This window comes from Cydia splendana, chromosome 17 (genome assembly GCF_910591565.1).
Source record: "Cydia splendana chromosome 17, ilCydSple1.2, whole genome shotgun sequence".
Classification (NCBI taxonomy): Eukaryota; Metazoa; Arthropoda; class Insecta; order Lepidoptera; family Tortricidae; genus Cydia; species Cydia splendana.
In genome coordinates this window covers 12268793-12296478 of record NC_085976.1, presented here as the reverse complement: position 1 = coordinate 12296478, position 27686 = coordinate 12268793, and the positions used below count along the sequence as shown (strand labels likewise).

The 27686-nt window shown below is 38.5% G+C and overlaps 1 protein-coding gene across 2 annotated transcripts; it reads left to right on the top strand.

The window, feature by feature from the left end:
- The first annotated feature begins 356 nt into the window (after nt 1-356).
- On the top strand, nt 357-27686 carry LOC134798782 (ras GTPase-activating protein 1). 2 transcript variants are annotated; one of them, XM_063771157.1, is made up of 19 exons: nt 357-862; nt 1468-1581; nt 3490-3562; nt 5011-5164; nt 5477-5601; nt 6091-6433; nt 7244-7402; nt 8023-8157; nt 8422-8589; nt 9016-9191; nt 9848-9920; nt 10190-10308; nt 11365-11495; nt 12778-12947; nt 13269-13400; nt 20711-20840; nt 24827-24981; nt 26523-26655; nt 27332-27497. In XM_063771157.1, exons 1-19 carry the CDS (start codon nt 712-714, stop codon nt 27481-27483), a joined length of 2793 nt encoding a protein of 930 aa, XP_063627227.1. In that variant the 5' UTR covers nt 357-711; the 3' UTR covers nt 27484-27497. The 2 variants fall into 2 exon arrangements, with proteins under 2 accessions (XP_063627227.1, XP_063627228.1); XM_063771158.1 differs by lacking the exon at nt 27332-27497 and adding an exon at nt 27518-27686 and having other exon boundaries at nt 359-862.

Here is a 27686-nt window from a genome sequence, read left to right as displayed (position 1 = left end):
ATTGTATATATGTTATATACTTGGTCAAGCAGATGTTGTCAGTAGAAAAAGGCGGCAAATCTGGAAAATGTAGGCGCGAAGGGATATCGTCTCATAGAAAATTTGATTTTCACGCCTTTTTCTACTGACAAGATTTGCTTGACCATCTATAGTCTGTCAAGCCATTTCCGTCAGTAGAAAAAAGCGACAAATTTAATAAATGTAGGTGTGAAGGGTAATCGTCCCATAGAAAATTTGAATTCTTCGCCTTTTTCTACTGACAAAGTTATTTGACCGGATATAATTGTTCGTGAATGGTAAACTTATTGTCTATACATACGTTAAATATTTTTGTTTCTAGTAACACTTACAAATTGAATGTCATGTCAAACAAAAGTGCAGATGAGACCAACACGGGGGGGCGTATCAGATTGAAATAAATCGCTAATAAATGCGAAATATTCGCTATACATTAATCGTCTTGTGGTTATTATGTTCAAAGAAACCAAACCAGTTTAATATTATCTTCCGATGAGTAAACCTTCTGTTTGTTTTTATTACATCGGCATTTTCGTGCGCTGTAATCATTGGAGCATAAAGAATTAAAGAACTGTAAACAAGAATATTTTTGTTTAAAATTAATTTGTGTCTGATAAGTTATATTGTGGCTGGTACAAATGAGAGTCTGAAGTGATTGATGTACTCACTATTGAGAAGCGGTGCGGCGAAAAAATGGCTGATTTAATACGTGCCGTGGGGGCGCCGAACGGACCCCCTGTAATGTTAGGATCGCCGTCGACGGAGTCTGAGGACGGCGGCGGCGATCTGGCAGAGCTGGCAGCAGACCTTGAGCTGGATGAGGCAGATGGACCAAGTACTAATGGTAGGTTATTAAACATTCTATGCAAAATATGTGCTATGTACAGGGTATGTCTACACGCATTGAAAGTTCGCAAAATAAATAGATTATAATTAGTACACTTACCTAATTGACTGTAATTTATAGCTGCCATTATATGATGTTACTTGGAAGGCATTGATTTAATTATTTAGGTGCTTAGTTTAGCTAACCAGAAGGTAGCACATATTTATTTTCAAGTCAGTTAAAAATATTTTATCTCATTGAAACAAAATTAGTACAATGTGTAATCATCAAATACAGAACATTCTAATACAACATTGAAACAACAGAACTGTTTTGCCAAGGTTTATTTATTTTATTTTATTTGTTAGGAAAACTTAAAGCTGCTAGAGTAAAAAGTAATGACATAGAAACAGTGAGCCAGTTACAAGTTTCCTCGGGTTGAAATTTAGAACACTTTCACTTTCAATATTTAATTATAATACTCATAAACCATTTTTTTATACCATAGCCAAGTGATTTTTTTTATTTTTTATTTATTAATTTTTTAACAATATTACAACTAGAGTCCTTAAATATGTGGAACATTAGACATATTATTTATATGTATGTTTACACTCAACTAGGTGAACGGCAAGCAGTGCTAGCACCGCCTGAAACAGAATGGTACCATGGTCGCCTAGATCGGTACACCTCTGAGGAGCGGCTGTATGCTGCCGGCAAGCAAGGCAGCTATTTAGGTAAGCATTTCTAAAATTATCTGTTAGTATGTGTAATTTGACTCAGTGGCATCAATAAAATTTAGATAACATAGGTATGCTTAACATTATCATAAGCTTATGACAACTATGAATATCATATGTTCTCTGTATTTTCTGTGGCTTAAATGGAATACAAGAAGACAAGACAAGAAATCGCCTTTGTCGTCTGCCATGTTGATCCATTCACATGTGCGTCCACCGTCATACAAGTTTGTTCCTAGGCCACTGGCAGTGAATGCATTAATAGCACTCGACACAATAAACTTAATGTAAAATAATAATAAAGAGTATACACACGCACTCAACACTTTCAACTTTTTAGCAATTAACACATTAAATTTTTTACATTATTTTAGACAATTACAGCATCAGATGTCGACAGTAGTTTAATCACGCTAGGACATACAAAATTGGATTTTAGCACTGCACAACACAGACACTTCTAGCACAAGAAAACCGCAAAAACACATAGAGTTTGCACACCAACATACAAATTTACTTCGAGCATAAGAAACTTGCACTATCACTTTAATTTAAAAAACACGAATTCAATAATAAGTATAGAAAAATATGTTAATGTTGTGTTTTCTGTGGCTTAAATGGAATAATGAAATTATTTTTAAAACATACCTAACACATTTATTACTTCTTCCTCATACTTTATACCAAATATACCTACTACATTACCAGCAAAGATACTTAATTAAAATATTACCTCACACTGCACCATTGTAATGGGACTATTATGATTAGCAGGAAAATATTAACTAATATTTTGTGGCAATGACTTTTCTGATATAGATAATAAATATAATAATAATTAACTATCACAAGTATAACAAGCATTAAATTTAATAATGAGAAATAAAATACTATCATAAAATTAGGACAATAGGCATAATATCCTGTTTGATAATGTTATGAGAAATTAATCAATAACTATAAAATTATGCGTAATGAAAAATCAAATTTGAATACTTTTGATTAATCTGAAATTGCGGTAGGTGTGGTTAACTAACCACAGTCACAGAACATAGTAAATTGAAAATGTAATCTGAAGAAACATTTGTTATTATCAGTCATCTAAGTCCCAAATAATAATATGTATGTATATATGAATACAAATAATTGTCTAGCAAGTAAGACTATATCAATATTCAGTTCCTTGATGATGATGACAAAAAAAGAATGTCAATCCAATATAGCAACCTCTTTACTATGTTCCCATACAACACAGTTTCATAACTCAGTAGACAATGCCAACTAAATAGTAGGTAGTTCCCATAGCATGAACCCATTATTATGCAATTCAATATGACTGTGGGATTTCATTACATGCGGGGAAAAGATAGCGCTCAATGATAACAGGATTGGCTAAAATAATGTGACTTTCCTTTCTTCATTTATTTATTTCTTAATACAAAAAATGTTATCATTATTGCAAAACTGTATACTGGAAATCAAAAACTGATAATCTACCTTGGCATGCATTTAGCGACAGTCAATTCTGTTAAATAATTAGACTGATTGTCTGATTAGTGACTCACTTTCGCTGGCTAGCTATTCTCCTTAGCCCATACCATGGGGTATCATGAGCATACATCAGGGTTTTTGGTGCGGGAATGATTTCGTGTATTTATAACTTTGTTTATTGTAAAATAATTACCAAACTATGGATTAAAATATAGGTGGTAAGCTTCGAATGTGTTTAGAAATGGTTTTTACAGTTTTTACCTATTTTTTAACCCGCACCAAAAACCTTGATGTATGATCATGAGCTAAGGATAGTTTCAAACATCTTTGCTCATTTGTCTATTTACCTCTCCAATCTCCAATGTAAATTGTAGGTAACTTAAATACAATTTTAATAACAATGTTTGTTTTTAGTCCGTGAAAGCGATCGCAAGCCGGGCTCGTATGTGCTGAGTTATTTGGGCCGCACTGGTATAAATCACTTCAGGTAAGAAACAACAATCCTAATTTCTGTTCTTGGCAGCTGGTTCAAAAACCCAAATGGTATTTTGATTACTTACTTATTTTGTGTTAAAGAAGAAAATGTGTGAAGTGTAAGGTTTATTTTTAACAAATAGAAGTTATGTACCTACGAGTAGAATATCAGTCATTAATCACATCAGTATGTCGAATACCGATGGTCTCAAAGGCGGTGGGCGCGTGGGGGTAGTACGATAATGTATTACTTCACAGCTAAACCAGTATGCTACCATTGCTACCAGTGCATGAAATAAACATTAGGACTCGTTAACCATACTAGTGCCTACTATACTTCAGTACTAAATGTTTAAAAGAACTAATTGCTATTTTTAACTCAAGGGAGCAATATGAAAGTAAAAATAAACCATTTAAATCTTTATTCAAGTCAAACTAGGCCGGCTTCAACCTTACATATCTGACCTGAGAAGATTTAGCCCTATATGGGACCGGCAACAAACTCAGAGGGACAAATCTTTTCAAAAAAAGTTAAAACAACACATAACACATCATTTCTTTATTTTACAAAAGTAAGCTTCTAATGAAACATAAGAAATCAAAATAACACTTGAAATAAAACACTTAGCTAAATGGTTAAAGAACGCGGGATTCTATAAGCTATCAGAATAATCCTTCAGGTATAAACCTTCAGGAACGTAGCGAGTTAGGCACGAGGTTGGTTAACGAGTACGTCCGATCTCTAGCGCGGTCTGATCAAGAAGAACTACCAGCGGCGGAGCCTCTCTGCTCCCGCCTCAAAGTCAAGTTGGCAAACCTGCTCGACCAGTCTACCAACATACCGACAAAAATGCCAACTCGTGCCTACGCTCACTCGAGAGAAACCTCTCGACCTTCCAAAGCCTTCTACCTGTCATCTCAGTTCAACAACACGCCAATAGATGGCGTTACTCTCTACGCAACTTTATTTCAACAATGCGCCAATAGACGGAGTTACTCTCTACACAACTTTATTTATTTTGTTACAACCAAATAATACGTAGCTCAACATTGCTAATCGATTTTGTACAGGCGTCTAAAATAATGAACTATAACGCTGCAATACGTCTTTCTGGAGTCAGGGTCCGACATTTAAAATACAGTACTCCATATACCAACAATTATAAATAACACAACAAAATACCCAAAGGACATGCAGGATAAGACCAAAGCTTATTACTTATTTCATTACCTATCGTATATTTCATATCCTTGTTGTAGCTATCAATCCACATTACTACCATTTAAATCTTCAGCGTCACATCTGGGATTTATACTTTTATTGGTCTATATAGGTAAAGTGCATATAGACACTTGAACTCTGTTATATATTAATATACTGATGATTTCATATGCCTTTATGATATTAGTACCACTGTCTATGTGATGAAATTAATGATTATCGTTTACGTTTCCCACCAGAATAACAGCAGTATGCGGCGACTATTACATCGGGGGTCGCCAGTTCGACTCCCTGACGGAACTGGTGGGGTTCTACAGCCACTGCTCGGATCTGCTGAAGCGAGAGCGCCTGGTGGAGCCCGTGGCACCGCCGGAGCCCGTCAACGATAAAAAGGTACAACTTTTATTCTGGGGGTTGACTCTCACACTGTCTACAGAATTCTGCTCTGACCTTCTGGAACGTCAATATTTTTTTATGTCTCCGTGGACGGTAGAGTACTATTCTCACAAGCCGGGCCGTCGGAGCGCGCCTTGCTCGAGATTAAAAATTAATGTGATAACTTTATTAAGTTCCGAAATCCCTTGACTCTGGTAAGGCACGCTCGTGCGCTCTCTAGGTTAACACTAGTGAAATAAGTATAAAATAACGAAGACTTAAGAATTAACTTTAAAACTATGTAACACAAGTTCTGTTTTCCTTCAACAGAGAGTGGTGGCCATTTTGCCCTACACGAAGATGCCTGACACTGACGAGCTCACTTTCCAAAAGGGTGACATTTTCTTTGTGCACAACGACATGGGCGACGGGTGGCTATGGGTCACTGCTCATAGGTACATGCTCATATTATTTTTTAAACGTGAACTACAAATTACAAATGTAATTTTGCTAATTTCTATTATTTACCGAAGCTACTGAAGGCTAATTTTATTATCGCTTCCTGTGATCTTATACGATACGCTCAAAGCGTAAGGGAAAGCAGTACACATCCGCCGTACTTGATAATTAACGAATCTTGATGTCCATATACGTAAAATAGGAACTGGTGAGTTATTTTATTTCAGAACGAAAGGGTAATTCGTCAGTAACTGGCCACTTTTAGTAACTGGCCGCCCTAAACTAAAATGAATTCTATTACTAGGTGAATAGAATTCATTTTTGGTTTGGGGTGACCAGTTACTAAAAGTGGCCAGTTATTGGCGGATTACCCTACATTGTGTTTCATATTCTTTCTTTTTCAGTATTAGTACTTTCTTTTTCTATCTATTCATAAATTTATTCGGTATTTTATTTGATGTTTGAAAATTGCTTTACCTTACCAGGACTGGGGAGCAGGGAATGATCTTCAGAGAGCTGGTCGAAGACCTGGACCCGTCTATAGATCCCAACACTGTGTTCTCCTGGTTCCACCCCAACTGCACTAAGAGTGAAGCGGTAGACATGCTCGTGAAAGCCGGCCCGGGGAGCTTCCTTGTCCGGCCTTCCGACAACTCCCCTGGAGACTATTCCCTGTTCTTCCACATTAACAATCAGATACAGAGGTTCAGGATTGAGAAGAAGGGGGTGCGGTATCTGATGGGAGGGAGGACGTTCGAGTGTTTGGACGCGGTCATCAATAGGTACAGGAGAGAGCAGATTGTGGAAGGACATACTTTGGGGCAACCGGTAAGTATTTGACTTGTATTTTATAAATAAATATTATAGGACATAAGGAGCATGGTAAGCTCAAGATCAAGAAGGTTTGTGATGTGGTTCCTCACAACACAATTTTATAATTAGCAAACTTACATGGCCTGCCTAGTAAGCAATTACCTTAGCCTATAAATTATTTTGAGAACATCCTGATATATTCAATAACAAATAGTATTTTGAAGAGTACCTACAAATTTTAATGTTTTGATTTAAGGTAATCGTGACATACATTGATAGCCTAAAATGATTAGATACCAATATTGTCATTTTCTTCTCTCATATCAGTAGATATAATCAGTTACCTTTTGTTTACCGCCGAACATCCTAGTCTGTATTTGTTTCTAAAGAAGGAAGATGTATAAGCTAAGTTTTGTTAAGGTATATTTTCAACATGGGCTGTTAAGTCAGGATAAGTAATCAGAATCCTGTGGTTTAACATATACAAATATTTTGGACATTTTTTTTATAAGTATGCATTGTTACGCCTACCCTAGTGCCTTTAAAAACTATAGTCGTAATTACACAGTTTCACAGACATTCGTATAAATAAATATCCTTCTAGGATGTACAAGACCAATAACTTGCAAAATACAGTCACCCGAGTTGATACCAAAAGAGGCTTCACAATAGAGTAGTACTTTGTTTAGCTAAAGCTGATTATGATTAGTACAAACAGCTACACTCCTAACTGTACATCGGTGGATCTTATTACAAAAGGCATAAGGTCGACCGATGTACAGTTAACAGTGTGGGCGATGTTACATGTATATTAATTTCCAATAGCTAATCGCCGAGGGCCACGTGATCGAGCCGCAGCAGACAACAACCGGCGCGGCGGCCGAGAAGATTTACGCGACGCTGCGCGAGTGCCGCGACCAGATCGGCCTCAAGAAGATGAAGGGCATCAAGCACCAGGGCTACCTCAACAAGAAGTCAGATAAGGTATGGGCTCAGGTTCACACACGTAAATATCGGGCCATCGTGCGCGCAAGTATACCATCTAGACTCTAGAGGTCTAGCCAGCTAAACTCCGTCCCGAAACGCAGGATCCTCCAGGTGTGTTCGTAACTCCGTAGGCTTCCCGAAGCGATCTAGGTATGTCGAGGATTTGAGCCTGTTGTGTCGCATTTTAGGATTACGTGAGGGGACTGTAGTCGGGCGGTTTGTGGACGCGCATCATCTGCACAGAGGACTATTATTTCAAATCTAGAACAATTGATTTATGTTAAGTGGGCAAGTCCAGTCATGTTGCCAACGATTAAACATTGAGACGTCCTGTCCTGTGTAACAAAACGCTTGCTGTTTTGTTAAGCTCCCATCCGGGTGTGGCACTGATTCCCGGGATTGTCTGCATGTATTGTCAGATAAGGGGGGATAAAACTTACTATGGGACCAATAAGCTGAATTGGACATAGCTATTAATAATTTCATGAACTTTAACCACAATAGAATTATTGAAAATCGTTTTTGCTTACAATTCTAACCGGAAAACCGTGGGCTCGACGCCTGTGGAAGCGGGAGAGCGTGTGCGCTGTTCCAAATAACCATTTCTTTTTCCACAGGGCGCTAAAAAGTGGAAGGCACTGTACTTCGTGTTGCTGCAAGAGGGCACCGACACGCATCTCTATTTCTACGACTCGCCGAAGCGGACCAAGCCGAAGGGGCTGATCGATCTGTCGTGCGCGTATCTGTACCAGGTATTTACTTCTTCTCCGACACGAAATACCTATTCGTGTTTGTTGTTTTTTTAGTCTTTTGGTGATACCGGCAATTTGATTTTATGTGAAAGTCTGGGCTTCTTTATGTGAAAGTTTTCCGCGTTGGTATTGGATCCATGTCAGTTAAGAAGATTACATATGATTTCACGTGTATCGTCTGGTATTAACTCCACTGAAAAAGACCGTAGTTGGGTTAATGTTTTTTACTGGTTACGGTGGTTACAGAAAGGAACTTTTTAACAGGTGCACGAGTCTCTGTGGGACCGGGCGTTCTGCTTCCAACTGGTGGAGCGGGCGCTGCCGTGCCTCTCCACGCACACGTTCCTGGCGGCCAACAGTGCGGCCGACGAGCGCGCATGGCTCGACGCGCTGCGCCCGCTGTGCGTGCAGCAGGCGCGCCACCAGTGCAAGGTCACTATACTCTGTACAAACACTCTGTAGCTGTAATTGATAAGTCGATATAATATGATTGTACGAAATCGGCTCGTCGGCTGGGTCTGCAATTAAAATCACAATATTTATGCTTAAAACGCTAACGAGTAATATTACATAAATAGAATTAGACCACGAAAAGTCTGCAGAGATTTTGACAGCACACGCAGTGCCAGTGTTATTTGTACGTCATCAAGACCTGATTATATTTAGGACGTCTAGCTCTAATCCTCTTTCTTATTTCAATACTTTTCTTATTATTCCCTTTTAAGGCCCAGTAAAACGGGGACAGTGCTATCACATTTACTCTGATACAAATAGAGAGTGCGCTGACCCGCCTTGCATTCGGTATTGACACTTTTGACAGGGTGTTAATGTATTGTGTTGTGACTGGTGGTGGGGCAGGTGGCGCGGGTGGTGTGGCTGCGGCTGCTGCGCGTGCGCTGCCTGACGGCGCACCGGCTGCCGGCGCGCCTGGCGCCGCGGCCGCACCTGCGCCTGGCGCTGGGCGCGGCGCCCGTGGCGCGCACCCGGCCGCGCCCCTCGCCCGACCCGCACTGGGACGACGAGTTCGTCTTCGAGTAAGTGTGCTGCACATACGAGACATCCTCCGGACTGACCATAGTAGCGCTACCGCCTCTGCCACAAATATACGGTAGTTTTACTCCATTTTCGAGTCATAGTGTCTTTGTGTGACGCCCGTGTCTTTGGACGGACCGATCACGGCACGGTACTCGCTCGCCTCGTCCCCCGCACCCCTGTATTTTTGGCAGCTCTAAGCTCCGTCTAGAGGTTTCCTAGTCTATGGTGTGCTGACTGGTGACTGGTCCGTCGACGACGCTATTATAATAATGCAGGGTGCCCCTAAAACAGCACAGGACCTTTTTATTTAGTGGCCCGACCCACTCGAACACCTTGAGAAACTAGATAATGCTGCCCTTTATGCCACGATTAAACATTAGTGCATACGGACTCTTACGGATCAGCCACGACTTTGCGTGACCGCCGACGGCGGCAACTATAGGTGGGAACGAAAGGTCCGATGGCTGTTTCTCGCTCCAACTTATGATTGCCGCCGCTGTCGCCGGTCGCGCAAAGTCGTGGCCGAGCCGTTAGAAGTATTAATCCGTATTTCGCGTTCATATTCATAACATGGTTATTTCAACACCACTATTATTTTATTAACCACTTGTTTGGTATTTTCTTTTACCATACATGATATTTTCTCTATTTACAGCGACGTGCCTCCAGATGTGACGTCATTCACGATCACTGTTCACAACACGGGAAAGAGGGGAAAAGAATCCGAGGTAAAACATAATTATGAAACTCACGAGCAATGAACGAAACTAAACGCAATCAATGTTTTTTATCTTGCTTAACTTATAATATAATAGGGCTGCAATCAATCTTTTACCGGGTTTCACTCCTAATTTTACTGCAACCTAATCCTCGTAGACCTGATTTTATTTAGAACTAAGGCTTGTGTTCTATTTCAAACATATGAATTAAGGTCTTCAATCAAACAATTATGTGTTGAAATTTGTAGTAACAAATTTAACAATAACCACCCCTTTAGGTAGCGGAGCTAACTATTGAACTGGCGAACCTGGCCAACGGAGAGGAGATCGAAGAGTGGTATCCACTGGCAGGAATGACTCCTATTGGGGAATGGGGCTCCCTGAGGCTACGTATTAGGTAAGTAGTAAATTTTTATAGGCATAATACGTATTATTGGCTGATATTCTTTAATTTGATATAAGTACTCATCACTGGGCATACGTTTCTCCAATCTTCACAAACTCATTTTTGTTTCTATTCAGCCTGATTAATGTCGCTCACATTATGATAGCTCTTTGATTTTGATTTTGCACACTCGTCTAGTTGACCCCTTAATCCTTTGAACGCCACGCCTATAAGACTGTATCTTTAGGTATTTAAAAAAAAGTAAACAAAATTTACCCTCAAATGGCTCCTTAAGCCAGTCGAGGGTAGATGAAAACATTACATGATCAAATAATGTAGGTTAAAGTCAGGTCATTCAGTGACTGATCCAGGCGGTTTTGTATTTGATTGGTTAACCAATAAATGTTAAAACTACCCGAAAATGTACAAATTGTTTGTTTACATTTATTTAAATACCTAAAGATACAGAGTATAGTGAGAACCTTGTCGGAATACACAAAGGTTGATATTGGGCTGTAGCTGCGCGCGTTAGTTGACGACTTCGGCAGTCAATGGTTTAACATGTGTAGGTTGGTGGTAAGAAATACTGAAGGCATATCTTTATCTATTTTTATGACCTACAGCTCGTAAATAATGTTTTCACCACACCAGCTCGGAAAGGCTTACTTTGCACTGCTGCTGCTTTCAAAAACTGATAGCAAAACTGCATTTTATTCACATGTGAGGCAAAGTAATCAAATACAAATTTTGAGTTGTTTTCTTATGTTTGCTGGTAGAATTGACTTTTAAATTATGATTTTGGATGATAAATATTTAATAACATTCATTTGGATTTGATTTAGTTTGATTTTGTTTAATATTTTACATTTAATATTTGCTGCGGATGGTGTGGTGAAAAATTATGTTTCACTCGGGTGCAAATTTTGTTTACCCTCGTGCTTTGAAACCCTCGCAACGCTCAAGATTCCATTTTTCGAATCTTTCGCTTGCTCGGGTATCAATATTAGCACGGGCGGTTAAACAACAACTTTGCCCCCTTGTAAAACAAATAACTGTTTTTTTGTATAGGTACATGCAAGAACTGGTGATGCCGCGCGAGGAATACAATCCGCTGCGTCAACTGCTGTTAGAGCCCGGCTTGCCTGCTGTCAAGGCCCTAGCTGATCTATGCCGCACGGACCGACAGCCGCTTGCCACATGTAAGTTTATTTTAATTTACTTACAATATATAGTCTATGAAGTATTTGAACAAATTAAATTATTTTTCAGAAAATATTTTAATTTGTTTTTATCAAGTAGAAACACTACTATATAAATTATAAACTGAAATAAATGTCATATACTAAGAAAAAGTGACCAAGGCCTCCAGTGCCCCAGGCTGGAATCGAACCAGCGTCCTCTGCTATCGCGGCAGGTGCCTGAACCACTCGGCCACCGGGCCACAGCGACATTAGTCAAATTTTTCCAAGTATATGCACTTCCTACTGAAGGCTTGTGGCGCCCCCTAGCCATCTCTAAGGTAGAACAGTATGGTTCGAACCTTCTATCTGGATCATTCTCATGATGATACCGAGCTAGCGAGAGAGATGGCGCTGCCAATCAATACTATGAAGTATTTGAACAAATTAAATTATTTTTCAGAAAATATTTTAATTTGTTTTTATCAAGTAGAAACACTACTATATAAATTATAAACTGAAATAAATGTCATATACTAAGAAAAAGTGACCAAGGCCTCCAGTGCCCCAGGCTGGAATCGAACCAGCGTCCTCTGCTATCGCGGCAGGTGCCTGAACCACTCGGCCACCGGGCCACAGCGACATTAGTCAAATTTTTCCAAGTATATGCACTTCCTACTGAAGGCTTGTGGCGCCCCCTAGCCATCTCTAAGGTAGAACAGTATGGTTCGAACCTTCTATCTGGATCATTCTCATGATGATACCGAGCTAGCGAGAGAGACTGGAGGCCTTGGTCACTTTTTCTTAGTATATGACATTTATTTCAGTTTATAATATATAGTCTGTCTTTTTCTCTTATCTTAGCATTTATCCAGGTGTATGCTCAGCATTATTTTTTTGGGCCGGCTGGGGTCGGTTTTCTAACTTTTCCTTCCTCGTTTCGCGCGGTTTTTGGTATTCTCTTTCGTGAGACTGTTGTAATTGTAACTTATATTAAAAAGTAATGCAGGTCCGTTTTACCGCTGTCACAATTGTCACCTGATAATTCGTCATACACTGCTGGTCCAACAAGTAAATATTGATGCTAAGTAAGTACCGTCGTTATTTGACCAGGAATAGGCCAGGAAGTTGACAGTGTCAGCTGACGATTGTCAGTTTAGTGAAATAGGCGCTAGGCGCTTGGTGGCTGTCAGCGCCAAAGAATAAGCAGGAAGTCGGGAGCGACATACCAGTCGGTTCTGGGCTACCATACTAAACTTCAACTATTTAAAAGACTTTGAACTTTATTATGATTTCCCCTCAGCGCTCCTGCACGCGTTCACGGAGTGCGGGCGCGGCGCGGAGCTGGCGCGCGAGCTGGCGGGCGCGGAGGTGGCGCGCGAGGGCGACCACCGCACCATGTTCCGCGGCGCCTCGCTCGCCACCGCCGTCGCCGACGAGTTCATGCGCCAGCAGTGCAAGCCCTTCCTGCAGGTCCAAATACAAGCTATTTTATCATTCAATCTATTAACTCTTGCTTTATATCCCTTTCTGTGGTAACGGTAACTACTATAATTGTCACCAAAATATATTTCTTTTTACTAGACGCTTTTTTGAAAGTTAAACTGTATTGACACATATCCTGGTCACGGCACCAAATTGTAAATTTGACATCTGTCAGTTTGTTTAGGTATTATACATTTACTTTAGTGTTTTTAGCTTAAGTTAGGTTGTTATCGGTCGTTTAAATTCAATTGTCTCCTTGTGTGACAACCCTTGTTATGTTAATCTTATTCACGTATTTTTATATTTCAGGCAGCTATATCAGAAACAGTTCAGAAATTATCGAATGAAACGAAGCAGTCCGCAGAACTGAACCCCACTAAAATGGACTCCCCAGAAGATGCGTGTGCCAACGCGGAATACCTTCTTCAGATTCTGGATCAAGTAAGTGAATGATAAATATTTTATTAAACATGTAAGGTCACACACGTGTCGAATCCAGGTCCAGATCGCTAAATCCAGTAAAAATGAGATTATTTTTAATAAATAATTGCTTAGGTCCTTAATAATCTAGCAACGTCCCAAGTAACATTTTAGTCCTATAATTTTAGTTTTTATCGCTAAAAGCTTGTATAGACGTCGTATTAAGGTTTCAAAGGTGACCACCTGTCGTATAAAAGCGCTTGGCAACACCTTTTTGCTCTATAGGCTTATACAGCTAATATATTCTATAAGCAATTGATGTAAAGGTTTATTTCATCATTTTATAGAGCCGTTATAGGCGTGTACTATAACAGGTTCAAATATAACCACTATAGAGCAATATTACTGTATAATAGTATTTGGAATCACTTTTATGCAACTAATTTGCGCTATTAAGGTTCCCTGCCAAGCCGCTATAGTTTTGTGTTTTAACAGTGACAAAAACCCAACTATACAACGATTTTAGGATATAGTGGCTTTAGAGATCACTGCTATAGTTCATAGTACTTTAGTAGTTTGCGCTATTAAGGTTCCCTGCTAGCCGCTATAGTTTTGTGTTCTAACAGTGACAAAAACCCAGCTATACAACGATTTCAGGATATAGTGGCTTTAGAGATCTCTGCTATAGTACATAATACTTTAGTAGTCATATGAACTAGACGTGTGCGCCGATTGAAAAATGATCGGCGGCGGCGTTTGCCAAAAAATCGGCGGCGGCGGCGTGTTTTCGGCGTGAAATCGGCGTGACCTTGACTTTCAGGTTTCTTAAGAAAAATCATTATTTTTTTGTTTTTCCTGAAAATTTTATCAATGCAGGTTTACTGGTCAGCTAACTACGTATAGTTAGAAATATGCTGTGAGTATAATAGGGTTTGTAAATGAATATAGGATAGGTATAATAACTTATTTTCCCTAGTAACTGGCTTGCATTAAGAGGTTACCTGGTCCCAATGACCTTCGATCCGATCTGTAACTCTCCATTTTCTCAAGCTTTCCATGGCTTATCCCAGGGGTCACCAAATGGCGGACCGCGGTCCGGATCCGGACCGCCGACCTATATAATTTTAATACTTATTTAATAAACTCAAGTAGAAACGGACCGCGATGGTCACATTATTTTTAAAAATCGGACCCCTGAAGAAACTAATTGGTGACCCCTGGCTTATCCTATTAAAAATGACGTACTTTAACAAAACAGAACTCCACATATCCTTGACATTTGCTAGACTATAGTGGACTGCTATGGCTTCTTTTTAATGGTTTTCTTGTCGTACAAGCACCAGGCTCACTATCTTCTCACACACACTATTTTCTTTCTCGTTTTCTCTTTGCTGAGGCTCGCGACATGTAATTTGTCTCCATTTCGTGCGATCATAAGCCGTATGGACTGCACGGTGCAGACTGCTGCAAGCCGACCTCTTCATAGCGTTCGACCATCTCACACATGCTCCAACTCGAGCACGTTTGCCATTCATTCGGCTTAAATTCATGTGTTTCTCCACATCATGCGTTGGATAATATGTCCGAAGAATCTAAGGGCTCACCCATGGCATGTTGGGAAGAGATGTGTGGCGATATAGAGCTCTTTGAGAATGGAGGGGTTCGTTCTTCTAGCTGTCCAAGGGGTTCTCTTATTTATCGCCGAAAAGGGTATGGCCGATTATCACTTCCCAACTCACGTTTGGCGGAATCTTATTTCGCCGAATTTTCATTTCCCAACTTATCGAATGTTTTTTTTTATTTGCCAACCGCACAGTTACCAACTAAACGTTTGGTCTGTGTTTTATAATGTCAATTTTCAAATTGCCAACTTTCATGTCGTAGAATGTTTTAGTTGGCATAATATACACTTAGTTCTTTATTGTTTACCAATTGTTTCATTTGGTCAGACTGGGCCGTTTCTGGGACTTAGAATTTTTTTTGAGAAAATGAAAAAAACAGGGGTTTCAAAACACTTAGATAATTTACAAGATTTCGATGAAACAATCACTTTTTTCTTAATAACTTTACGCTAAAATTAAAAATGGCAAAAATATTTGACCCGCAAGTTGTCAAAAATCTAGGACTTGGTAAAATTTACGATGGATGTTGTGTCATTATAACATCTATTTTTTAAGTAATCGTAGACAATATGCTAAAATAAGCATGTTTTGTAGGAATAACTTTTCTCCAAAATCAAAAATGGCCGAGATATTTGACACGAAAGTTAGGATATTTGACCCGAAAGTTGCTGTGTAATTAATTACGTTTATTGGGTTGTTGAAAAAAAAAACCTCGAAGACTAAGGCGGGAGCTTTGCTCCTTTAGGGTCGGTTGCACCAAACTGTTCGTATTGTTAAAGAGTTCGCAAAATTTTTATGTATGGAAAGTTTCATAATAAAGCGCCAGGGCGCGCCGGCTGACGTTGATCAGTCTGTCAAATGTGGTTGGTGCAACTGGCACTTAGTCTTCTAACCTAACCATATTCAAGTCGGCTCTGCCCAGGAAGGTCTTGCTCGCTCGCTTCGCTCGCTCGCTGCCACTGGCTTCAAATATTAAAATATACATTATAAAAAGTCCAACAACTCGGCCATTTTTGATTTTTTGGTATGTATCTTTTTCTTATAATTTTGTAACTTGCCTAATGTATGAAAAGCGAACCGTAGCTTCAACGAAACGTTATTCGTCCAAGAGTTGTTCGACCAAGTGTAAGATTTGACAAATGATAAGTCTCCCAAATAGTTTAGAGGCGTTATAATAATCTGCTTTACAATAATTTTACCAAATGAAACGTTGTCATACAAAAATTTGCTAATCGTTAGTTGTCAAAGTGAAACGTCGGCAAACTGTTGGTTGGCAAATGAAATTCCGCCAAAAATAGTTCTGCGAAAAGGCAGAACACCTGTCCAAGGTATAAGCAGCACTAGCAGTAGTCTTCGTTCGTTCGTTAACAGTTGACGGTGAATACTTAGGATTACTCAGTTACTTTAATTGGTGTGTCAAGTAGTTTCTGCAACTGGCTATTCAGTTTCATTTAATTAATAATTGATGTATATTTGACAACTGTAACATAAATAATACAAAAAATCCATGTTGTAATCCAAAAACCAACTTGGAATAGCTAATTAACAACACTCAAGGTCACGCCGATTTCACGCCGATCATTTATCGGCGGCGGCGGCGTGGTCAAAAAGCCCGGCGGCGGCGGCGCGCCGGCGCGGCGCACACGTCTAATATGAACACTATTATAGAACCGTTTTGCTCTATAGTAGCGTTTTTGGGACATATTTATAGCGTTAAAAAGCGCTTTAGTAGTTTTTAAATCCCTATTATATCTCATCGCTGTAAACGTCACAATGACTCTTTTATATCACAAAACTGTTGTATAGTGGTTTTGTTTTTTCTTTTAAAAGACAACAGCGTTATAGTTGAGTTTTTATGTCTTTTATAAACCGAGTTAGATACATAAAGGAAGAAAACGACTACTTGTAAATGATAAATTTGATCTGTAATGGCTACTTATATCTTGCTTATATAAGTTCAGGCCTAAGCCACATAATGTGGTTCCGTACAAAATATTTTTATATTTTAATGGATTGATAAAAAAGACCCCAGTAATATGAGTGACTGTAGGTGAGATTTATCATCAATGATTTAATACAAGCATAAAATCGTGACGGTTTAGATATTTATCGACATCCATTATTAGCACATTTTTTTTACCAATCACACTGAAAAAGGAAACAACAGTAATGACTACATCTAAATTAAAAAAAAAATCCTATATCTTTCTAAAGAGTTTGTAGGTGTAACTGGGTCACAGCAAAATTCTTTTGGATCCCTAATTTTAATCATGATGGCGGTGAATATTTCATCGTAAGTTCTATAGTTAGCCTATAAAAGCGTCGGATTTACTTCTTGGCTGTATAGTAGTAACTATGGTGAATATCATAATATTTTATTAAATTATTTTATTAAAAACATAAATAAATCGAGGGGGCATTTAAAATTCCTCATTAAACTAATACTATTCTAACGGTAAAACTTCCGTCCCATATACTTTTTGCACTAAGGACCGAATTATTCGACATCTAAATGGCGCATATTAATATAAAGTCTTTACTTATCACCATTTTACTTAGTACCGTTTTTGTAAAGTAAACACACAACAAAACCACTCACAACAGTTGATGGAAAACTTGATAGCAAATTTCGTAGTAAAGGAACTATGAATTCTACAATAGTATAAAAAAGCACTATAATACAATTTCAAATACTACTATAGTTTATTTAGTCGTATGGCACAAGTACATAATATAGGCAATAAATTAACAATTAAAATTACAACAAAACAAATTATTAAGTCAGATGTCAACATTCAGTGTGTTCAGCCATGCGGCCGCATGGGTTGTGAGATGAAGTAGGTCTTCCGGTGGTCCAGAGTATGAATGCAGAGGGCAGCGTTGGATAATGTGTTCCATGGTTTGGGCCTCTTCACCACATTCACACAAGGCTGAGTCCTTCCATCCCCACCTGTGCAAGAGGTAGTTGCATCGGCCGTGTCCCGTTCTAAGTCTGTTCAAGCGACACCATTGCTGTCTAGGAAGATCAAAACCGGCAAGTCGATGTGCTGCCCAAGTAGCACAGATTAGTTGTATAGCAGCCGCATAATGAAGTACGAATACGCTTGAAGCTGGAATATAAAAGCTGCATAAGAGCTGTATAAGCGTCTTTTCAGCTTTTATAACTCTTAAATGGGCACAAATTAGGCAGCCTTAAGTTCACATAGCTACTTAAGAGCGTTGTAGCAGCAATTTAACGGAATTATAAGGGGTAACAGGAGTTATAAGAGGTGTATATTGGCTGGGTAAGAGACCACCAGTTACCCTTTATTCAGCTAATATGTCACATGTGCGCCCTAATACCGGGAAATATTGACATTGGGCTGAATAAAAGATAATTAATAACATACTTTTACACCTCTGCCTTAAAAATCAGCTATTATATTTAGTATAGTGACGACGAACGCAGAGGTGAACATATTTATATTGAAGCAAAAACATTAAGCGCAACGACACCATAAGTCATTTTGTTAAAGTGTTTAGTTAAATGTTTGTAGATGATCTTTTATATATTAATGCGAGAAAGATGTTTGGGAATGCAAGTTTATTGACATTATATATATACATTATCTAAGAAAATTTCAGTGCGCCACGAAAATAATCAGTATTTATTTATTTTAATGATATAAATAAGCTATGTGTAAAAACTATTTCAGTGGTTTGGACAGAATTATGAGATAAAAAGTTAATAATACGTTATAGAAAGTACTAAACTAATGATTTAGGTTAAGAACTCAGGCACAAAACCATATTGTTACCCTTAAAAGTTGGAAAAGCAATTTCAATCTTGTAGGTTATATACAATAAAATGGCGGTCAATGTTAAAAAGCAACGTGAACCGTTAAAATTCTTATATGCAGCATACGACTGTTATATATCTGATAAAGATACTTAAGTGAACCACTATAAAGTCCAAGTCGCTATTTCGATACACTAGTGAACCTCTAAACAGTTATAAGGCATCTTATGAACGTTTTAACAGCCGCTATGCAGACAGTCCCAATGGTAGTATAATAGGCTGCTTAGCGGTAAACATGTTCAGCGCTAAGCCGTATTATGCGCCACATGTGTTCGATTATACGTCTATTGGTTTCATAATAGCTCACTCGTTCTCCCTTATAATAAGTCAGCGAAATAAAAGCTGCTTTAGCAGTAAACATGTTCAGCGATAAGCTGTATTATGCGCCCCATGTGTTCCATTTATACGTCTACTGGCTTCATATTAGTTCACTCGTGCTCCCTTAAAAGTCAACGTAATATAGCTGCTTAGCGGTAAACATGTTCAGCGATAAGCTGTATTATGCGCCACGTGTGTTCCATTATACGTCTATTGGCTTCATAATAGTTCATTCGTGCTTCCTTAAAAAGTCAGCGTAATAAAGGCTGCTTAGCGGTAAACACGTTCAGCGATAAGCTGTATTATGCGTCACATGTGTTCCATTATACGTCTATTGGCTTCATATTAGTTCACTCGTGCTCCCTTAAAAGTCAGTGTAATAAAAGCTGCTTAGTGGTAAACATGTTAAGCGACAAGCTGTATTATGTGCCACATGTGTTCCATTATACGTCTATTAGCTTCATAATAGTTCACTTGTGCTCCCTTAATAAGTCAACGTAATAAAAGTCCACAATTACCTCCTTATACAGCACATGGCGTAATTCTATCCACTAAACAGACCTTATAACGGTTAAAGCATTTGATAACCCTTAAAGCTGTATAGGGTCGTAGCAAATATACCTTTATATCACTCTTTGCGTATTAATGGTAGTTTTCAGAGCCGTAATGCAGCTTTTAATCGGCCTTAAGCTATATAAATATCACTGAGATCTATTATACAGCTGTAGGACCACGAGTGTGCTCTTATAAGTGTCTTAATACGCACAGAGCGTTAGATAGAACTAAAAGTGAGTAGTTATAGAGCTATCTGTGCTACTTGGGTGGGTTAACAACTCTCGAGTCTACATCTGCGGCGCACCATTCATTTTCCCAGGCTTCACAGACGTCAAATCCTTGCACATTCTGAGCATAAGGAGGGCGTCGGGACTTCAAGCGCTGATGTGGTGGGCAGCAGAACTACTATAGTATAAAACAAGCACTATAATGGAATCTCAAATGCCACTATAGTATAAATTAACACTATAATGGCGTTACTGACAACAAATTAGCACAAAAGTGATCATCACATCACTTTTATAGACCTAAAACGTCACGACTGACACTGCTACAGGTCTACTATATCACTGAATGGCACATAAGATGCGCCATTTCGGCTTTATACAATCTTCTTTGGTCTTTTATAGGACCTTAGGTGGTATTTGGGAAACGTTCTATCGACTACTATAGAACCACAAATTGTTACTTGGGGTGCTTCATAATCGTCTTACATTTTTATATACAATGTCTAATACTGTGGTTCTAACCTTTCTCTGATTAACTGTTTGTAACAAATAAAGTCAACAAAGGGTTGTTTTGTTTATAACTTTACATATCATATCATTTCAAGTTCTTCCAGGAACCACTAGTGGTCTATAGACTACCAGTTAAGAACCACTCGTCTAGGCGTGGTATTCCATCTGTCCTATTTCTTTTCTCCAATGTCATTGCGTCTCACTCTCTCATTAAGCCAAATGTGAGATGCAATACACCCTAACGGATGTTTCGTATTTCAGATTACACACTCGATATTCATGTCGCATGAGACTTGCCCAAGGCCCGTGCGCTACCTATGTGGGTGTCTGCAGCGTGCTGCGATGGCCAAGTGGCCCAACGAGAGATTCGTGCGCACCCGAGTTGTATCAGGTATTCTAAAGTGTTGGACTAATTTAAGACTTCACGCATATTTTTACTTGATAATTGTTACCTGACAATGACAATTTACTACACATTTTTGAATCGAAGAGCAATGACAAAGTCATTAGCGCCAATTTTTACTATTGGACCATCAATGTGCAGTGAATCAGGTGACAATTAATAGCGTGGTGAAATAGTAGACCTTCTTTTCATGAAAATCTTATACTGTAGTCTTTCGAGGAATTTTACGTAAAATTCATGTCATATAATCGTTCGTCGTTCTCTCCCTCCCAATTTTTTAAAATAAGTCATTTTAGGCACAGTGTCAATACTATTCGCTTAGCACCTTTGCATACAAACTTCTATGCAGGCAGGGTCACTTTTCTCGGTAGCTGACTGTTCGTTAAATTTTGCAAGAGGTGTGTTAGAGGAGGCGAAACTTTTTTTTTTATTTAATGGAAAATCTTCCAAACATATTCACTTAACGTTGATGCTGATCAACTGCAGGTAGGTGGTTATAGGGCCACTAGGCTGCGTTTCGACCAGAAATGTGCGAGGATGTGTTTTTAAGAACCAATAGAATCACTGCACGCTGAGCGAGGAAAACAAATGTAAAGACTGTATGTAAGATGAATATTTACAGTGTACAAAAGGCGCCCTGTATGTAATGCTTTGCCCGACCCTACAGTGTATAGGCTGTAGGTCTGTAAGATCTCTGGTCGAAACGCAGCCTTAACCTTGAATTAATCAGACAGGGAAATTCAAAATCAAAATCATCAAAATATACTTTATTCATGTAGGCCTAGCAACAAGCTCTTATGAATCGTAATTAATCTTAATCTAATTATCAGAGCAATTTATTGATGTTAATATTATTCCATAATAAAATTGGATTATTATACATATCAAATTTAACACTAAAAATTTCACAAAAGGATCGTCAAACATTAAAAAGATTGTATAAAAAAATACTAGTCTAGAATTTCTAGAATAAAATCTAAATGTCAAAAAAAGCATAAGTAACAAAAGAAGTAGATAGTATTACATCGGAATATCCATTTCCTCATCATTAATCAAATATACCTAATAAATAAATAATCATTTCGAATAACAATTAATCCCACGTTGTAATATCATTCATGTAGTCTTGTGTGGTATAATAAGCTTTAGAAATAAGTTTACGCTTTACATAATTCTTAAATTTATTAATAGATAATTCAGTAATATGGTTTGGAAGTTTATTATAAAATCTTACACAATTACCCATGAATGATTTTTTAATTTTATGGAGCCGAGTGAAGGGCACTGCGAGCTTATGTTTATTTCTAGTATTAATATTATGAATTTCACAATTTTTCCTAAAATTTACAATATTTTTATGTACATACAGAATATTCTCATAAATGTATTGACAGTGCACTGTCATTATGTCAATTTCCTTAAATTTATCTCTAAGTGAGTCTCTATGGTTCATTTTGTATATTGCTCGAATAGCCCTCTTCTGCAGAACAAAAATGGTATTTATCTCTGAAGCACCGCCCCACAGTAAAATACCATATGCCATAATGCTATGGAAGTAACTAAAATATACTAATCGAGCTGTTTTCACGTCAGTTAACTGACGGATTTTGCTCACTGCAAAAGCTGCAGAGCTCAGTCTATTCGAAAGAGTAGCAATATGGGGACCCCACTGGAGTTTAGAATCTAAAGTTATACCAAGAAAAACTGTACTATCAACTAATTCCAATTCCTCATCCTTCACAATGACACTTGTTTGCACATGCCTTACGTTACTACTAGTGACAAACTTAATACATTTAGTCTTTTTCTCATTTAACAATAAATTATTAACATTGAACCAATTTACTACTTTTGAAATGGCATTGTTTACATCATTGTAAGCTTGTTGCTGTCGTTTGACTTTGAAAATAAGTGAGGTGTCGTCTGCAAACAATACTATATCATGGTGGGTCTTAACAAGGAATGGCAAGTCATTTATGTAGATAAGGAACAGGAAAGGCCCCAATATTGACCCCTGTGGTACACCCATAGAGACCAATGACCCAGGTGATCGCTGTCCATTCACATCGACCCTTTGTATTCTACCATTTAAGTAGGACTTAAGTAAATTCAGTGCCGATCCTCTAACTCCGTAATAATGAAGTTTCCTGATTAATGTTTCATGACAAACACAGTCGAAGGCCTTAGATAAATCACAGAAGACACCTAAAGCATCTCGTGACTCCTCCCAGGCATCGAAAATATGCTTAATTAGCTCAACACCGGCATCGGTTGTTGAGCGACCCCGTGTAAAACCAAACTGCTTATTATGCATCAAATTATTAACGTTAAAATGTCGTACTAATTGAGAAAGAACTAATTTTTCAAAAATCTTGCTAAATGTTGGTAGCACAGATATCGGTCTAAAGTTAGTGGGGTCAGAGCTGCTACCAGATTTAAATAAAGGAATTACTTTACTATATTTCATTAGATCAGGAAACTCGCCGCAATCAACACTGTTGTTAAATATAACTACCAAGTCAGGCGCTACAATTTCTACTAAGGATTTGACAGCATGGACAGAGACTCCCCAGAGGTCATTAGTTTTTTTGACATTAATTGATTTAAACGCCTTTATTACATCTGAGGTACAAACATGTTCAAAATGAAGGTCTCCACAACACTCTGGAGCGTTATGTTTTAATAATGTAACAGCAGATGAGGGTGATGAATTTAAATCCTTAGTTGTGGATACTGGTACCTCGGTGAAAAATTTTTCAAATTCTGTAGCTACTTCTAAATTGGAATCTATAATTTTGTTATCAATGTTTAGTTTAAGCTCTTTAATTGTGTGTTTAGAGCGACCAGTCTCCACATTTATAACTTTCCAGGTTGCTTTAACAATGTCGGAACTACTTTTTATTTTCTGACTTAGATAATTTCGCTTAGCTATATGACAATCTACTTTAAACTTCTTCGAATACTCCTTCACATGTTCTTTAAATTCATCACTCTGATTAAACCGCCGTTCCTTATATAAGGCATACAGTTCACGTCTTCTTTGATGTAAGTCCGCAGTAGCCCACTCACTAAAAACTGATGCACCACTAACTACGACCGATTTTGAGGTGAATATCGCATTATAATGATCCATAAAAGTGTGAAAGAATGAATTATACATACTATTAGGACTCATATCGGAAGACAAAAAGGGTAGCGCCTGAACTAAACTTAGCTTCATTCTTTCCACGCGGTCCGAGGTTACTGGTACAAAAGTTATTTGTTTTCTCATGGTATTTTTCCTTAATGCCTCAAATACCATTAATTGACCTAAGTGGTCTGATTCTAAATTGCTGATAACTTTTTTAGCAATAGGAAAAATATCTGTGAAAATATTATCTATACAGGTTGCACTAGTAGCAGTCACTCTAGTGGGCTCCATAAACATGTGGTTGAGATTACAAGATTTAAAAAGATTCAATAATCTACAAGACATTGTTGAATTTTCCATAATATTTACATTAAAGTCGCCGCATATAAGCAATTTCTTACTAGAAGATGATATTTTAAGTAGGGCAGATTCCATTATGTTTTCAAATAATTCAAAATTACTTAATGGCGGCCTATACACACAGACAACAATAAATTGCTCTAATTCTACTGCACTTAGTTCTATAGTCCGTTCAACAGACATGGATACAATGTCCTTACGTTCCTTAAATTTTAACTGACTATTTAATATAATTAATGACCCACCATGTATGGAACTAAGTCTGGTGAACGAACTTCCCGCCTGGTGATTATTAAATTGGGGCATTAATTCATTATTATTTAACCAATGTTCAGTAAGACATAAAATATCAATATTAAAATCATTCAAAAAAAGTTCTATCTGTAAATTTTTTCCTCTATTTTCTTATGGGTAATTCTGTGGGTAGGTCATTTTACGCTTTAATTTAATAAGCATCTAAGTCTAAGAATTCGTGTTTCGTCAGGGTTCATCTTCCTGCGGCTGATCTGCCGCGCGCTGGTGGAGCCGCGCGCCTGGGGGCTGGTGGCGGCGGCGCCGTCGCCGCACGCGCAGCGCTCGCTCGTCATGGTCGCCAAGTGCCTGCAGAACCTCGCCAACCTCGTCGAGTTCGGGGCTAAGGTAAACTAACGACATGGATAATCATAATCATTTATTTTTTGCATCCATACCTATAGGACCGTGCGCATTCAAGGGTTAACCTTATGACACAAATCGGAAATATTGTCATAACGTTGACATTTCACGCCGGTAAGCGCCCGTTGCAGTTTGCGCTCAGTCTCTTGCACGTAGGGGAGTCTGGCAACTTGTGACCTGAATTGGAAAATTTAACTTGACATTCACATCTCGCGCCAATATACATGAGGCACTTCGCTGCTCCAATATTACAGAGTTCTATGTTACATTTTGAAGATAGTTGAAATTTGACTTGAATGTCACTATGACAATGTTCAAATTTCAGTTCGATAAAAGTGAAACATAGAACCCTGTAATATCGGGGCAGCGACTTGTACTGCCCCCTACAGTTTACGAGCGCTAAAGAGGAACGAATGCGAGCACTCTACGTGTTAGGACTCTTTAAATCCGCATCATATTAGATAGTTTACCTAACCTAACCCTTATCAAATTGTCGACCCATCTTATGGGAAGCTTACCAACGCCTGATAAACATATTTTCACCACACCAGCTCGGAAAGGCTTACTTTGCACTTCAAAAACTGATAGCAAAGTTGCATTTTATTCACATGTGAGGCAAAGTAATCAAATGAAAATATTGAGTTGTTTTCTTATGTTTGCTGGTAGAATTGACTTTTAAATGATAATTTTGGATGATAAATATTTAATAACATTCATTTGGATTTGATTAGGTTTGATTTTGTTTGATATTTTACATTTAATATGTGCTTCGGGTTGGTGTGGTGAAAAATTTTGTGTTTCACTCGGGGGCAAATTTTGTTTATCCCTCGTGCTTTGAAACCCTCGCAACGTTCAAGATTCCATTTTTCGAACCACTCGCTACGCTCGTGGTTCAATTTTGGAATCTTTCACTTGCTCGGGTATCAATATTAGCACGAGCGGTTAAACAACAACTTTGCCCCCTTGTTAAACAAATAACTATTATTCTAAAAGAAACTATCTAGGGAATCTAAAAGTGTGTTCAATAACTTAATTTATGCTTCGTACCTGCTTTTTCATATGCTCTAGCTAAAACTAGATAACCAGCAAACGCCACACGTACAGTCAGCTTATTATCTTAGCACCTTTGCATACAAACTTCTATGCAGAGGGGGTACTAGGTACGAAAAGAACTCTGGAGACATCTCGTTTTGCTATTCTTGACATATGTGTTCCGACTTTCGATCCGGAGCGGGGGTTCAAATCCTGGCTCATACCAATGAGTTTTACGGAACTTATGTACTAAATAACATTTGATATTTACATTATTTACCACTAGCTTTTCGGTGAAGGAAAACATCGTGAGGAAACCTGCATACATCTGCGTAGAAATTCAAAGGTGTATGTGAAGTCCCCAATACGCAGTGGGCTAGTGGCGTGGGGACTATTAGCCCAAGCCCTCTCGCGCATGAGAGGAGGCCTGTACCCAGCAGTGGGACTTATATAGGCTGAAATTATTATTATTATTTTATTATTATGTGTTCCAGGAACCATACATGGAAGTAGTGAACCCCTTCATACTGAAGAATAAGGAGCGGATGGTCGTGTTCCTCGACCAGCTGAGCAACATGCAGGAGCCTGGAAACGCGCCGCCCAACACCAATAACAACCTTGATATCGGTAAGTATACTGAATACGGTCATACCCACCCACAATCTGAGTCTGTGTCTGAGTACCCACAACACAAGCCTTCTTGGGCTTACCGTCTTACTCAATTTCTGTAAAAAATATGTCCTGCAATATTAATTAATTTATTTATTACTGAAAACGCCAGCAAAAATGTTTTAAATCATTAAATCTAGAAATTCTCTAGGTGAAAACTTGTATGTACTTGACAAAATGCTAATGTAAAAATAAACTTAGGTCGGTTGTCTGCTATATAAATACACTGCAATATGAAAAGTCCTGGTGATAATGATAGAAGTTAATTTAGTGTTGTTTCAAATAGTATTATAAATAAAGTTTTAAATGTTCTCATTCTGCGAGTCATGAAATAAGCTAATGTAACTTTAATGTCATTTTAATGTAATTTTCAAGTCATCGTTCATTAGCTTAGGGTGGTATTCCACCTGTCCAATTTCTTTGTCCAATGTCATTGCGTCTTACTCTCTAATTAAGCAAAATGTGAGACGCAATACACATTGGACAGATGGAATAACACCCTTAGTTATATTCCCTCTTTCGTAAGTTCCCTTAAAATGCCTCAAAACCATAGCCCATAGCTCAATACTGTTTGAGGAATGTGCCCTTGGACTCTTATATTATACACTAATAATAGCCAACACTTTTCCACCAGCTAAAGAGCTAGCAACGCTGCACCACATCTGTGTGTCGCACCTGGCGGAGCTGCAGACGCTGGCCAAGACGCAGCCCGCCATCAGGAAGCTGGTCACCGTCACTGAGATGCTCACCAAACACAAGCACAAGTACTTGGAGATGATCAGATAGGACGCGTCACGTGACACAGGTAAATGTCAACCAGCTAAAGAGCTAGCCACGCTGCACCACATCTGCGTGTCGCACCTGGCGGAGCTGCAGACGCTGGCCAAGACGCAGCCCGCCATCAGGAAGCTGGTCACCGTCACCGAGATGCTCACCAAGCACAAGCACAAGTACTTGGAGATGATCAGATAGGACGCGTCACATGACTC